At 52.5% G+C, this 16,329-nt stretch overlaps 1 protein-coding gene across 1 annotated transcript in view; it reads right to left on the bottom strand.

Moving 5' to 3' along the window:
* LOC147608229 (HVA22-like protein k) overlaps positions 1-16,329 on the bottom strand; it is a 126,377-nt gene that overhangs the window by 33,410 nt on the left and 76,638 nt on the right. The window contains exon 4 of the mRNA XM_086788919.1: positions 9,765-9,816. Coding sequence (XP_086645045.1) covers positions 9,765-9,816 — 52 coding nt within the window. The remainder of the gene's footprint in view (positions 1-9,764; positions 9,817-16,329) is intronic.

The raw sequence follows: 16,329 nt of genomic DNA, 5'->3' as shown, positions 1-16,329 counted from the left end.
CTGCAGGTCAGTTGGGCAGCCTGTAAGTGGTGGTTAGCTAATGTGACTAGGAAATAAAGAACAAAAAGCCCGGCTTCAAGGTGAGAGCAGAGCAGCACAGTTAGCCCATAAAAAAGCGAAGCTAGCAGCTGCAGCTGAGGCTAAACAAAGAAGGGAGGCCAAACAAGAGGCTACTTGATGGATGACAAGATGGACTATGGATGCAGGTTGTCAACAGCGAGGAGGGTCCAACAGGTGCAAGAAGGCATGATCTCTAGGAAGGCCAGCTCAGGCCGAGCTCCGCCCACCAGGGAACGGGCGGCTCAGCCATATTCCTTGCCCCCTACGTCCGCCGGTGGAGCCACTGCCCCTCAGCTCAGCCTGGCCGGCGGGGCTACCACAAGTTCCGCCACTCCTGGAGGCACGATGGTGGAGTAGCGGGAGGAAGTGGCCGTATGGCAGTGGAGCTCAGGGCGGCGCTGGTAAAGATGTACACAAGTAGAGATGGCTGTGGTGATGTCGCATATGCAGTCAACACATGGGTGGCAGTGGCTCTAATACCAAATGTTGCATTTTAGGGTTAGAGTTAACACATGTTAAGGTGGATGAAAGATAACCATGATGCGAGTGTGTGCAGAGGTAGTGGGAGAGAGATGACAAATACTCAGATTGTTGCACGACTCATGGTGTGATTAGATTATTGATGTTGTGAATCCTTCACAACATACAATGCTTTTACAGGCTTAGAGCCTTATCTTATGACTCAACCACACACACTAACAGTGACACGACACATGTGCTGACATCACTACTTACTACATACACACACATAATATCTAGCCGTCAGATGTTCACAACTTCACACATAGGCACACTTACACATACTAACCGATGGTTCACACATATAAAGCTCCAAATCCCAACATGTATGATGTGCCAGACCAGTTTACAACACAAATGTCACACATCCCTCATCCTACATCATCTTACCTCTTCGATGCTCTTAATGTCACTAGGGCTCTTAAAAAGTTGTATAACAGGAGAGTAAAAGATCACGAGGATCCACGCGCGGAACACTTTGCCCACAAGCACAACGTATTGGCTTCTATTCTTGCAAATCTTTTTAACAGTTATGGTGTGTGATGACACTTTCTCAGGCCACACTTGGCCGAGTACATCCACCCGGTGGCCTTTCAGGAGACATAAAGTAGCCACTATTGGCGTCAAGTAGGGCTTCCCACTCTCACCTAACACTCTTTGGTCTATATATTGATGACATTGCAGTATTTGTAAACAGTTTCGGAGGTTAAGGCTCATCATTGGCCCAGATAGTAGTGCCCATACCCCCCTTCATCCTCGACCTCTCACGACATGAGATCAACAGGATCATCAGTTAGATCTACTCGGACTACACATACATCGGACATGGGTGCTGTCATTAGAGGTTGGTAAGTAGAAGAGATCACTTCTAGAGACTCTCCAAAGACGGATTCATTGAGATCCCAGGATGCATATAAATACACATGTAACATGCTATGCATTCATAGTTGTTTCTCGTACCGGTACAACCCCATTCGTACCGTACGGTACGAGTCCCCCCCCCCCCCCCCGAGAAAAAAATTCCAAATGCTAAAAAAAATATAGAAATCCTTCTTAACAAAGATCCCAAATGCCTGCAATACTTCGCAACTTTCATGTCCACTTAGTATTCCATATGAAGAGACCTAAAAAATCTGGCAAGGTAGATTGGTAGTGTACACTTGATGGGTAGGATGAGAGAATCTTGCTACCTCACTTGGAGATCCCTGGTATAGGTAGGCTAGGCACTTAGATCCTCAAGTTTTTTTTTTTTTTTCCGAGAAAAGATCCTTTCATTAGTTATAAAAAATAACGCCCACCGGGCTACAAAACCCCTCTCTTGCTCATAAGAAGGCAGAGCAGAGATGAAATCAAGGCAGCTAGGGAGACTCTCCCTAGGTGCAAAAAAGTGCAAATACAAGTACAAATAACTGAGAGGCTATATCATACAATAGGAGGGGGGAAAATCCAAACAGGTGGCCTGTAGTGCCATCGGGGGGCACCCGCGTGTAGAGTATAGAAGGGGCCGCTGCGCCAAGTGGTGTGGAAGGCCTGGCGCCGCAAGATCGCACGATCCGAGTCGCCCCGGATGCGGTCATACTGTCCTCGCAGGGTGTGAATCAACTCCTGCCAGATACTCCGAACAGTCTCTGCTGGTGGCTCCAGTCTCCCCTCAAAGGCCCTGAAACAACGGGCTCTCCAGAGGTGAACCATATGGTGAGGCTACTGAGGAGCTCCCATCGTAGATCCCTCTCCTGTGTCCAACCAGTGGACGAGAAATCCGGTGAAGGAACAAGGCGACGCTGGCCCCGAATGAATCTGATGGCTTGGTTGTCCTGCTCCGACTCATATCCCAGAGCAGGCCCTGACGAAGTCGACCAAGCCGCGGCTCCCCACGTATACATATCCTCTAGAGAGAGGGGGGCCAAAATGCACAGAATCCTCAGCCAAATCTGTTGCGCTTGTGGACAGTCCCATAGGCAATGTCGCTGTGTCTCCAATGGGTGGCCGCATCTGACGCAGGCCCACGGAAGACCACTGTAGACAAGCCAGGTGCCAACTGCAGAGCCCCTGTGGGCAACCAGCCACTGGAAAGTCGAGATCCTGCGTGCCTCTCAACTAGCCCAGAGCCTGGTCCAAAAATCCCCCAGGGAGAGTCCCTGTAGCCGCCAATGCTCTGATGCAGCTGGAGAGACCATCCTCCTCGCAGTCAAAATATGCCTCCCCAGCCGAACAGTGTACTGGAAAAAGGTGATCTCTGTGGCCTCGGGGGACGCATAAGGATCATGCCACTCGTACTCGCCAGGGTCCCACTGGAGCCGAGGGCCAAGGGGCGCGCAGCATATGCCCATATGCGCCAATCAGAGTCCACATCTACAGGGTCTGGATCAATATGCCACTTCCGAAAAGCGGCGGCCACTACCCGTATCCTCTGAAAGATGCACTCTGCAACCAAAGGCGACTCCGCCTCCACTCTCTGAAGTCTACCCTCATCCTGTATCTCATAGTAGAGGCATCTACCGTCCTCAGTGCAAGCTCTGACAGCAATCAGGATCTCCAACTGTATAAAGGCTCGCATCCACCGTGGGGCCGCTGGCTCGAAAGGCGTGAACCACTCCTCAATGAGTGCCTCCTGAATGTCTCCCTCATAATCAGCCCCCCTCTGAAGTGACTCAGCCTCTCCGCCTGGATCTCCTCCGGGACGCTGCAAAAGGCCTGCCAATCTCCAAAACTGCGTGCTGGGCCTGCCGCCAATGGTCCCCAGGCTAGACGAGGCCGAGAACCCAGCATATGACCATGCTCTGTGCGTATCGCAGGGCTCCAGATGAGCGGCTGTCTGGCCCGCTCCTCATCATAAGTGGGAGGTCTCTGAGAAAGCCCCGGTCTCAGCAGCTCCCAAGCTCGCAGGATGCTCAAGGCAAATCTGTCCTCCCATCCTCTACTGAGGCCTGTCCTCCTCATCTCTATGAAGATCCACCGTATCTCTGGTGCCCAAGTGCCCCCTGTTGGGGGAGCTCTAGCCTGCAGCCGCTGAAAAAGAAGCTCCTTCCAACGCTCAGCGCCTGGAAGCAGCCCCTGAACAATAAGCTTCCCCAACAAGGCTCTACTCTGATCAGCTGGATCTATAATGCCCAAGCCCCCCTGGGCCAGCGGAAGAGTGATAACTGCCCAAGCAACCTTAGCCCGGGCCGGCTGACCATCCCGCACAGACCAAAGAAAGTTCCTGATCAGCCTCTGTACCTGGCTGATACAAGAGCTCGAGAAGATCCAGCAAGACGTGATGTACCACATAGTCGCTAAAAGCACCTGATTTGTCACCACCACCCTCCCAGCCAAGGATAGCCAAGCTGTACTCTAGTATAAAAGCTTCTTCCGAATGCTCAGAAGAAGCAGGGCGATCTGCTGCTCAGGTGACAAATCAAGTCCAAACTGGCATCCCAGATACCTCAGTGCTGTGCCAGGAGGAATCCATCTAAAACCCGGGTCTCGGCTCCATGACGGAGCGGGAGCGCTACTGATCCAAAAAGCCACTGTCTTGCGCCAATTGATCAATGCTCCCGAAGCCACACCAAAAACCTGTAGCGACTGCTCTGCCCTCTGCAGATTGGCCTCCTAGCCATGCAGAAACAATCCCGTGTCATCAGCAAACTCAGAATCGAGCAAGTCCTCACCCCGGAGTGGAAGCTGGAGTCCTCTCAAACCAACCTCCTCTGCTGTCAGATACATGCTCATAGCCTCTGCAAAGAAGAGAAAAAGGAATGGGGCGAGAGGGCATCCCTGACAGACTGATCTAGTCAACTCAAAACTCGGCCACCGTCCTCCTGCCATCAACACCTGGCTACGAGCTGTGGAGTATAGAGCCGCCACTCCTCGAATCCAGTTTGGCTCAAAACCCAGGCGAAGCATAGTGCCCTTTAGGAAGCCCCAATCGACCCTATTGTATGCCTTCTCAAAATCGAGAAGCATCACGGCCAAGTCCTCACCGAGAAATCTAGCTCGGGCCGTCGCCTCCCAAAAGGTGAAAATGTTGTCAAGGATACTGCGCTCCTTGACGAATCCTGTCTGGGTAGCATGAATCAACTCCCCAAGGAAGGGCTGGATCCTCAAACTCAAGGCCTTTGCTAGGACCTTGTAGACAGTATTGAGGATTGTAATAGGCCTCCAATGCCGAATATCATCTCACACTCCCTCCCCCTTGGGGATAAGAAAGATCAAGCCCTCTGAAAAGCTCTGTGGCATCACCCCAGTGTCCAAAACATACTGAAAGCCCCTGCGGAGGCCTGGCCCCAAAAGGTCCCAATAGTGCATAAAGAAGGCAGGCGTCAATCCGTCCTCCCCAGGGCAACTATGACGCAGAAGGACCCTCAAAGCCTCAACAAGCTCATCCTCTGAAAGGGGCTCACCCAAAACTGTGCGCATGCGATATGTGACCCTCCTCTGCACATGGGCCCACAGTCTGTCTGCAAGCATCACGTGCCTCCGTGGGCTGGCTCCGCTGAAAGCAAGTCTCTATAGAACTCAGTGGCAATGGCTCTAATCTCCCTGGGCTCAATGGCTAACGATCCGTCCTGCCTCTTGAGCTGGCGAACTCCTGCTCGAGCATGGCGGAGTCCGGTGATCTGAAAAAACTCCCGAGTCACTCTATCACCAAGCTGCGTCCACTGAGAGGCCTAGCGATGATAGTAGAACTCATGTCTCTGCTCCTCTGCCTCTCGAACCTCCTGGCGTGCCTGGCTCAGCTGGGACGCCACCCACTCACATGTAGGCAGCTGCTCCTGAAGGCGCTGAAGCGCAGCAAGGCTACATCTCAAGCGACGCTCCCGCTCTCGAGTCTCTCCCAGCCGTGTCAAGGCTGTAGCGTGCAGAAAAGAGCTGAGCTCGATGAGTCCCTGGGCACACTAGCCTGCTGTATCTAGGTCGGAGCTCTGGCTATCATGCCATATCCTCTCAATGTCCTCAGAAAGACTGGGATCTGTAAGTATCCTCTCTGGGATCCTCAACTGCAAGCTGGTCTCCCGTGTCCTCTCCTCCAGTGTCAAAATAACTGGCGCATGGTCTAAAAAAGAGGTGCCAGCAAGAATGCCAACGGAGCCACCACGCTCCCCGAACCTGTCGCCCACATAGAAGCGATCAATCCGTGATAGATTAGTCCCTCCCTGCCGGTGATCCGACCGAGAAAAACTAAGACTGTCGTGAGAACGAGAGAGAGCCTCATGCTGCCATGCATCATTGATCCGCGGTGTCATACAAAATCGCTCCCAAGCTGCAAGCTCCGTGCCATGCACTGTAACATGACTGCCTCCCACCCTATCGGCCGGGTCCTCAAGCATGTTGAAGTCTCCCCCAACACACCAATGTGCGGCCTTGGGCAATGCATCTGTAACAAGGGTCCAGAACTCTGCTCTGGCACTAGCATGTTTGGGCGCATAGACATTGAGCACACCAAAGTGCTCATCATGCATCGTCAGAATAACATACTATGCTCTACCAGGCACAATGACCCCGTGCTCTACCAGGCACAATGACCCCGCGATCCACAATGGCCTACCGCCATACATCCGCAATGACCATGCATACTCCACCCTGCCCACCCAAGGGGCCAAAGCCTGCAGACCAAAATGTGTCCCATCTACCAGGCATCACCGACCCATATCTCCGAATCTTGCTCTCACTCAAATGGTGCTCCTGCATCATCAGAATATCATTACTGCCCCCAACCAGGCATCTCTGAAGCTCTTGCCTCAAGCAACCACGATAACGTACATAGTGTGCGCCGCCGCCAAGGCCCTGTACATTCCATGAGATGATCCTCATGGATGACCTGCTGAGGTGGAGGCTGTCTCAGCCATACGGCGGGCCTTCACAAGCGGCTTGGATGGAGAGTAATCCCCATCCGAGCGGCTATGAATCTGCCCACTTGGTGTGCTGCAAGAGTCTCGGACTAGGCGCCAGTGACTGTGTCCATACATAGCCAGGGTCTCGTGCTAGGTCTGCCACTATGCGAACCACCAAATGTCGGATCCCGCGCACTCCCGGTATCAAAGAAATGTGCCAACTCCCAGAGTCGGCCTATCACATCTGTCATCTCCAAATCGCTCACATGGTGAGAAAACTCAATTGCCCGAGTCTTCAACATACTAAGAGCGAGATCCAGAGTCCACTCCCGGTCGCTAGTGCCACAAAGAGGGAAGGAGAAGGCCACCGCTGAATCAAGTGCCTCCTCCCCTTGGGCCGGAGGTATCACCACATGAACTCTGATGGGTGTTGGCTCATGGGGGCCCTCTGCTCCAAAAAGGCGTGTGAAGGAGTAGTCGAAAGCCTCCGAGCGCTGTCTAGTGTCGAGACTACTCAGCCGACTCCGGATAGAGGATATCCGTGAAGCACAAATCGGCATGGTAGGTCTCCTCTGCGGTGCTCGAGCAAGGTCGGTGCTCAGTGCCCGCCGGTGAGTGCCAGGGAACTGCCAGTGCCTCCCGAGGAGCTGAGGCGAGCAAAGGGGGAGGAAGGGGGGGAGGAGGGGGTGGGGAAGGAGCCCCTGAAAAAGCGGGAGCGGGAACAGGAGGAGGCGAAGGTGGAAGCAAGGTGGGAGGGGGGGACGGGTGAGGGCGAAGGGGGGGGTGAGGGCGAAGGGGGGGGGTGTTGGCATCTCCTGATCCTCATCCTGCGCTGGGGTCTCCTCCTGGAGGGGAGCAAAGTTGTTTCTCACTGGAACCCAACGATGCTGAGGCTGTGACTGCTGCTGCGTTGGTCTCTGGGCATGCTGTTGTGGTTGTCTCCCTCTACGGCGCCCCTGTCTAGGCAGCCAATCCGAGGTCTCTGTGGGCTCAGCAGATGTCCTGGAGGTTGCCTGCCGAGCCGCATCTGTGGGCGGGCCATCGGGAGTCTGCTGTTGCGGTGAAGGTCGGGGTCTCCTGCGAGGGCAGCAGGCCTTGGCCAATTGGCCGACCTGCCTGCATATAAAACACTGGTTTGGAAGCCCCGAAAACTCCACTCTCTAATCGATCCATCCCCCCCCTATCCTAGGTAACTGGATGACCTTCGGAAGGGAGGAGATGTCAGGAACCAAAACTCTGACCGAAGGCAGGCCAACTGCTCTAGCCACCACTGAAGCTGCTGTGAGACAGTCTCAAGCACCGAGCCCACCAATGATCCTATCCTAGAAAGGAGCGGAAGGTACTCGCGAAGAAGTCCAGGAAAGCAAACTGTAACATGGAATAGGCGCTCTCCCTGCTCGGCCGCTGCTGGGTCGAAACCATGCTGCCAAGGTCTGAAGAAGGCCCGAGCGCCCCTGATGTCAAGGGGACTCATGGCTAGGACCTAGGCCACGCTCTGGGCTGTCTCGAACTCAATCTGGTAGTGTCCGTGGCCCAGTAACTGAACGTTCAGGATCTTGCCCACATCTGCAAGAAGGCAGGCCTGGAGAAGATCCCGGATCTCCCCTCTCTACTGGGGCGGGTGCCAACTATACGGCAGATGGTGGAGTGTGCCTGGAGGCGTTCCACCGCTCGCTTCCTCTTATGGCGAAAGAGAAAGCCTGATTGGGGTATCCTCAGGGGCGGGCGAGGGGGCTGTGGAAGAGTCCCTCTGAGGTGGGGCGGGAGGAGCCTCCATCAGAGTCTGAGGGCGAAGCGATAAACGGGGGGTCCTGCAAGAGCCAAGCTGCACGAGAGAACGGAGTGAGGAGGGGAGGAGAGGGAAGGGCGGAAAAAACAGAGGGGAAGGGGCGGAATACAGAGGGGCGGAAAAAGAAAAAAAAAAAAAAAAAGAAGAAAGAAAAAAAAAGCGCGCAAGGGAGGGGAGGGCGGGGGAACGAAAGGGGGGTTGAGGAAAGCGGGGAACGAAAGGGGGGGCGAGGAAAGCGCGCAAGGGGGGGGGGGGGGGAACGAAGGGCAAAGGTGGAGAGAGGGGAACGAAAGGGGGGGCGGGGAAAGCGCGCAGGGGGGGGGGAGGCGGGACGCGGAGGAAGGGGGGGAGCGGGGGGCGCGAATGGGACTGGGGCAGGCGGGCAGGGGGCGACGGGTGAGAAAAGGGAGGGCGGAGGGCCCAAGACACACACGGGCGCGGAGGGGGGGGGGATGCGAGCAGGCAGGGAGAGGCTAAGTCACGAGGGCGGTGGGGGGGGTGCGAGCAGGCGGCAGCTCAAGTAGGGTGAGGGGGCGAAGGCTTTAGCGAGCAGATTTTTTGAAAAATCCTCCTACGGGGCTTTTTCAGATCCTCAAGTTATGTACGAGGGAGAAGATTTGGACATGGCCATTTTGATCTAGAGAGGAGTCCCTAAACCTGTCACCCTAGATGCACTGCTCGTATTTGTGCAAGGACGGTCCCTTAGTCATTAACGCTACACTGGGAGACCTTTGGTATTGCATTACCCATGCAGGTTCTTTTTTGGTGACAATTGGAAGATCCAACTGGGAGAGACACATCTCCATGTTCTGGTTCCTCAAGCATTGTAGACTCCTCCCCCCCCAACCTTCCCTCACATTCAAGCTTGAAGCTCCATAGTTTGTAAGTGTTTTAAAAAAAAACCATATTTTATCGTACAGTATCCAAAAATGTCATATCGTACCAAAAATTCCTGTACGGTATCATATCGTACGGTATCGTATTTTCGTACCATGACAACTATGTATGCATTTCACGATTGGCCAGTTTGGGGTATCCTCCCACCACCTCAGAGTAGAGACTAGCAGACCCGAGAATATCCCACAGGAGGAGAGGATATGCGGAGTATGCACGAAAAGACCAGGAGAGGATGCGGCCAACCTCAACAGGATACCTCCCAAAGAGCCATCACAGATTCCTTTGTGATGCACATCAAAGTCCACCATCCATACCATTGCCTCACTCTAACATCAGAGTCCACCAACCATACCCACCCTCTGGCTCCGCATTCTTAGCAAGAGCTTGATCCATTCTACGAGCCAGACGCCCCCAACCCACAACACTAGGACCCTCCACCGCACGAAGACAGATCCAAGAGGTTCTCTGCCGACATGACATGCGCCCGTCACATAGGCACAGCCCTCTTTTTGCTGTAAGATCAGTACTGGCTGAGGAGAGATCACAGGATAATCATTTGCTATCTGTATACACACATTGGTGTTTTTTCCATTTTTTTTCATTTCCTTTTCCATTTTCTAATCAATCAGCATTAATCATGCCTAGCTTCCGCATTCAAATTACAAAGATTTCAAGGCAAGATATACCATGATAAAAGCTTGTCTGAGAAAATTTCAGCTACACGGAAACAACCATATACTGCACAAAAACAAAGTTCTTAGATCTCTCTCGCTCTCTCTCTATCTCTCTCTCTCTCTCTCTCTCTCTCTCTCTCCCCGTGGACGTTAATATAACTTTCTTTCTTTCTTTCTCTCTCTCTCCGGATGCTCCCTATTGATGTATTGTAGGGCTAGATACTTACCTTTAGTTCTTTCTTTTCTTTTCCAGACAGTGTATCAGATGTCACATGGTTGTAACTTTGGTCTCATAGGTCACTTTGGCCTTTTGAAGACGTTAGTATAGCATTTCATTTCTCTCTCTCTCTCTCTCTCTCTCTCTCTCTCTCTCTCTCTCTCTTCACATCTCTCCCGCCTGGGCTGGCTTGCTATGCTGGCCCGTCTGCATTTCCGCTAGGCCCTCCGCCTCCTTTCATGCATGTACCAAGCACATTGAGATTCATTATCACTATGTCAGAGAGAGGCTACATGAGAGAGATCAGTTTATCTTATTGCCCTACACAGGATAATGTTGCAAATCTGTTCACAAAGGCTTTACCTCAAGAGAAGTTTGAAGCTTTCCACAAAGCTTTGGGCTTCATACAGAGAGTGATTTGCTTCCCTGTACAGGTTCACACTTACACTACAGGGGGGACTTGTAGGCATATGCTCACTTATAGTAGTGCTACGTGTGAACAGGGCTTAACCAAGGGCACTTTTTCCCATGTGGCTTTTCCCCTTGGATATCAAGTGTGAAAGGACACTTATCCATATAGCTTTTGTACTTGTATATTATATGGATGTTACTCACACGCAAGGGTTGACTTGCATTTGTGATCACCAAACTTTGTGTCTTGCACTCTCTCTCTCTCTCTCGGACTACAGTTCCCGGACGAGGAGAGTAGGATGAGCTTTATGAGAAGACGGGCTATCTTGAGGAGCTTGCCAGGGGACCCCATCTACTTCGATGATGATCTCACATGGATGCAACTGGAGCACAGAAGATTATGCATGCCGAAGATCAAGGCGGCACGCAAAGAAGGGAAGAAGGCACATTATAGGGATGGTCACATCTACATTGATGGGAAGAGGGTCGAATAGCGCCATCTGGCATATGAGACACGGAGGAAACAACATGAAGACAAAGAGATACACATAGCAATCTGGAACTGTAATGGAGTCCTATGGACACATCCAGGGAGACTTGAGGAGGTGATGGAGGGCCGGGATATCATCTTGATGACAGAGACACATGAGAGCCCGGAGAGGGGCTTACCACGGGTTGAGGGCTATCAGTGGGAGTCAGCTCACCGACAGGGGATGAGACAGGCCACCTCCCGAGGTTCAGGAGGTATTGCAGTGCTTTTCAGGCATGGGTTACATGAGCATGTTCGAGTCGTAGCACGAGACTCGGAGGCGAGATACATGTGGATTAGCTTACGTCTCTCGGAGACCAGATGGATTTATATCGCCCTTTGCTACTTTCCTCCGAAGGGGTCGCGGTTTGCCACCACCGAGGAGCCGGGTGGAGGAGAGGCTAGTGAGTCTCCATACTCTGTCTTATCTGAGGAGATCTTACACTATTCGACACTGGGAGAAGTCTTCTTGATGGGGGACTTCAATGCACGGACTCAAAGCAGACAGTGCGAGATCTATGACTTTGAGGATCCCTTGAGACTAGAGCCGCTAGCTACAGAGGATACAGGGACCACTCGGATCTCCGCTGATGGAGGAGCTGACAGCACTGGATCTCGTTATTTATAACGGGATGACTTAGTGGCCAGATTTAGGTGGGTTGACTTGCTTTCCAGTGGGAGGCGGCAGTAGTACAGTGGATTATGTGATGGGATCCCGGGAGGCAGCAAATATGGTGTCCCACTTCACCGTACCACTATGCCCCATTGGTGCGGATCATACATATCTATCCCTCACTTTCAGGAGCTTATTGGAGACCCACCCACCCATCATACAGCCACCACGCACTATTTTTCACTTCACTCAGGACCTAGCCGAGGTGTACGACTATCATGTTCATGATCAGCTATTTGCCTTAGATCCATCGGCACCCATGGCCATGCTCACCTCCCAGCTCTCACATGTACTGCACTCCGCAGCCGCGAGGAGTTTCCCATACCACATACAGACATGACGGCCACCTACATCTGGGAGCATGCCCCAGAACCGATGGTATGATGATGAGTGCAGAAACCTTTACCGCAGTCTCCGAGTGCAGAGGGCTCGCGGGGAGATCACCCAGAGGCAGGCAGGCAGGCAGGCAGGAGGATGCATACTCTCACCCGCCGTAAGCGGCGAGCTTATGAGGAGGCTCAGTACTGGGACACACATCACATGCTCATGAGCAGAGATGCTGCTGCTGCTTGGAGGAGACTCAGAGAGCCCCGTCCTCCCACACCTATTGCCGATCCTCAGACCTGGCAGACATATGCAGAGAGACTTTATGATGTGCCTACACAGCCCCCTATACCACAGCCCCCAGAGCCATGCTCCACAGTCTCCACCTTCTTCACCCCACCTATGGTTAGGAGGGCCATATGCCGACTCCAACATGGACGGGCGACAGATCATATAGGATTACAAGGAGAGCATCTCATCTATGCTATTGATACATTGGCACCATTTCTTGCTCATCTCTTCAACAGAGCTCTGTCAGAGGGGTTTCTGGGGCTGAGTGGACGATGCACACTATTGTGCCGATCCATAAAGCGGGAGATGTACTAGACCCCGGGAACTACAGGACCATCATGATTGGCCATATATTGGCCAAACTATACGGGGCAGTTTTGGAGGCAGAGCAGAGCACTCATGCACACTATTGTGCCGATCCATAAAGCGGGAGATGTACTAGACCCCGGGAACTACAGGACCATCATGATTGGCCATATATTGGCCAAACTATACGGGGCAGTTTTGGAGGCAGAGCAGAGCACTCATGCACAGGTTGGGGGATTGAGAGCAGCAGGCCAGGCAGGCTTCCGTCGAGGCTTCTCAACCATCGACCACATTTTTACATTGAGGTGCCTGATTGATCAGGCCAAGGCATGGAGGCAACGGCTCTATTGTTGCTTTGTGGATTTCCGCAAGGCATTTGATACTGTGCCCAAAGAGCGCCTCTTCCGGAGACTACAGACACTAGGCATACCTTCAGACATGATGTGGGGCATATACAGGCTATATGAGCAGGTCTTTGGGAGAGTCCGATGCCCAGGAGGCTTGTCCGACACAGTTGCTAGCACCATTGGTGTGAAGCAGGGGTGCCTGCTCTCCCCCACGCTCTTTGGGCTCTATATTGATGAGGTGGTCGATTACATCACACAGGGAGGAGGCTCTGGGGTTGAGCTATCAAGTATTACTGTCCATGTTATGCTTTATGCTGATGACATCGTCTTGGTATCCGACACGCAGGTTGGGCTTCAAAGACACCTTGTGGCTCTTGATGACTTCTGCACACAGCAGGGGCTCACAGTGAACCTTGGGAAAACCAAGGTTATGATCTTCCACACTTCACCTGCAGTCAGGAGCCACACTACTCTCACATTAGCAGGAGGGCGGGTCGAGGTGGTGAGCTCTTATGTTTACCTTGGCATCACATTTACTAGCTCAGCTGGACGCTTCTCCATGGCTCAGGCAGTCCGAGACAGAGTGACCCGGGGGTATGCAACTCTTACTGGCCTTGAGCGTCAGTGTTATCAGGCACATTTTCAGGAACCCCGCACGAAGGGGTGGCTCTTTGATACATTAGTGACACCAGCCTTGATGTATGCAGCAGCGGTTTGGGCACCAGGGCTTGCAGCCTCCACATGGGTACAGTTGGAGAGACCACAGATCTTGATGCTCTCGAGGATGATACGCAGCAAACCATCCGTCCCGCACGACATTGTTCGAGCTGAGTTTGCTGCACCACCTATGGTAGTGGAGGCATTGTTCCAGACGATCTCCTTTATATACAGGATGAGGGAGATGCCCACGGAGAGATTATCCCGCCGAGCTTTTGAGGCATCCAGACACCTGGCCGAGGCTGGACACACTGGATCTTGGTATGCACAGATGCTACAGTGGTTCTCACATCATGGGATAGACATTGAGCGGTTGCCACCTTTTCAGTATGATCAGTCTGCTCCACGGGGTTACCTCTCTCTCAATGAGAGGAACAGAGTGATGAGACAGGACATATGGCAGCACTACATACAGGAGACATGGACAGCACCAGAGAGCCCACTACCACCGAAGATGCTGTATTACAGAGACCACTTTATGAGCATCTCAGGGGATGGGTTTATACATCGACCGCGGTACATGGATGTATACATGCCACACAGCTCTCGCGTTGCTATTGGACAGCTACGAGTCTCATCACATCAGCTAGAGATAGAGGCTGGGAGAGCGGCACGGGTTCCCAGAGCTGAGCGGATATGCAGATTGTGCCGCGAGGAGGTGGAGACTGAGGATCATTTTGTATGTAGATGTAGAGCCCACCAGGGGGTCAGAGATAGATATGCAGGATTGTTTGAGGAGCACTCTTCACTACATCAGTTGATGGAGGCCTCGGACCAGCGACAGCTTGGCAGACTACTACTAGAGCTTCATAGTTCTCGAGAGAGACTCCTCCAGACACCCGCTCCCACTAGGGGTGGGAGACAGTCCCAGCTCACAGATTTCTTCCAGAGAGCTATGCCAATGCCAGCTGATGTACCACGTGGGGTGACCGCACAGAGAGCAGAGGAATTGAGAGCCAGGAGGAGACCTAGATAGACTGGACATAGAGCACCCCGACTCCGTCACCGAGAGATAGTAGCTATCCGAATGAGACACCAGATGGAGACACAGGAGAGGCTAGCTCGCTTTCACTCAGACTCAGGGTACATGTTCATGCCATTCACAGCCTCAGCATCGGCGATGTATGATATCTTATATCCCTCTTATGGCACTGGATGGAGTTAGACAGAGATCTGCATAGCATGCTTGTACTACCCCTTCAGCATATAGAGATGCATCTTGCCTTAGCACTCCATCCACATCCCCACCCCCCTTATATTGTTTGTATATGGGCTCCACCGATCCATGATGATTCATGGTTGTATCCAAACACATGCACACTTTTTCTTTTGTTTCTTTTCTTCCGATGACCGGAAGAACACAGTTGTATTATTTTTTGTCTCATAGGCCAACTTTGGCCTCTCGTAGACGTTAATATATCCTTCTTTCTCTCTCTCTCTCTCTCTCTCTCTCTCTCTCTCTCTCTCTCTCTCTCTCTTCGCTTCGCTGTTCGCCACCCTCTCTCTCTCTCTCTTCGCCTGGGTTGGCTCGTCTCTCTCTCTCTCTTCGTTGTTCGCCCGCCTCTCTCTCTCTCTTCGCCTCTCTCCCGCCTGGGCTGGCTCGCTATGCTGGCCCGTCTGCATTTCCGCTAGGCCCTCCGCCTCCCTTTCATGCACGTGCCAAGCACATTGAGATTCATTATCACTATGTTAGAGAGACTATATGAGGGAGATCAGTTTATCTTATTGCCCTACACAGGATAATGTTGCAAATCTGTTCACAAAGGCTTTACCTCAAGAGAAGTTTGAAGCTTTCCACAAAGCTTTGGGCTTCATACAGAGAATGATTTGCTTCCTTGTACAGGTTCACACTTACACTACAGGGGGGACTTGTAGGCATATGCTCACTTATAGTAGTGTTACGTGTGAATAGGGCTTAACCAAGGGCACTTTTTCCCATGTAGAGCCCAGAGAAGGGGCTACCAAAGTAGAGGGCTATCAGTGGGAGTTTACATATAGGTGGACCACACGACAGAGCACATCGAGAGGATCTAGAGGTATAGCGGTACTCTTCAAGCGAGAGCTACAGGAGCGCCTATAGGTGGTAGCACGTGACCAGGAGGCTAGATACATGTGGATTAGACTGCAGCTCTTAGCAGCCAGGGTGTTATACATTGCTCTATGCTACTTCTCTCCTAGAGGATCGAGATATGCCATGACAGCAGAGGATGAGAGTAGAGGCGAGGAGGAGGACACAGGGCCGTTGGGAGAGTCACCATATGCAGATCTTTCAGATGAGATCATACACTACTCCAACCTCGGGGAAGTCTTCCTTATGGGGGACTTGAATGCACGGACACAGAGCCGACAGTGCGACATTTATGATTTCGAGCACCCCGAGGTGATGCACACACTAGAGGTGGAGGACACGGGAGCCTGCAAGGTGTCAGAGGACATGGGGCCGGATAACACCAGATATGGTCATCACTTACTTGAGCTGGGAGCGTGACACCATCTCGTTATTTATAACGGGATGAGACAGTGGCAGGATTCAAGAGCACTGACATGCTTTCCACAATCAGGGGGGGTAGCACAGTGGACTACATCATGGGGTCCATGGAGACCACACAGGCAGTGACATCTTTCACCATCCCCCCTTGTCCTATTGGTGCGGATCACATGTACCTCTTTTTGTCACTGGCGACCTCCACACCAGCACCCACACAGCCCACACAGGCATCACATACAACCTTCTACTTCACCCATGACTTGGCAGACATATA

The sequence above is a fragment of the Cibotium barometz genome, chromosome 53, assembly GCF_041138505.1.
Source record: "Cibotium barometz isolate CiBa-2024 chromosome 53, ASM4113850v1, whole genome shotgun sequence".
Taxonomy (NCBI): Eukaryota; Viridiplantae; Streptophyta; class Polypodiopsida; order Cyatheales; family Cibotiaceae; genus Cibotium; species Cibotium barometz.
This window is presented reverse-complemented; position numbering and strand designations above follow the sequence as displayed.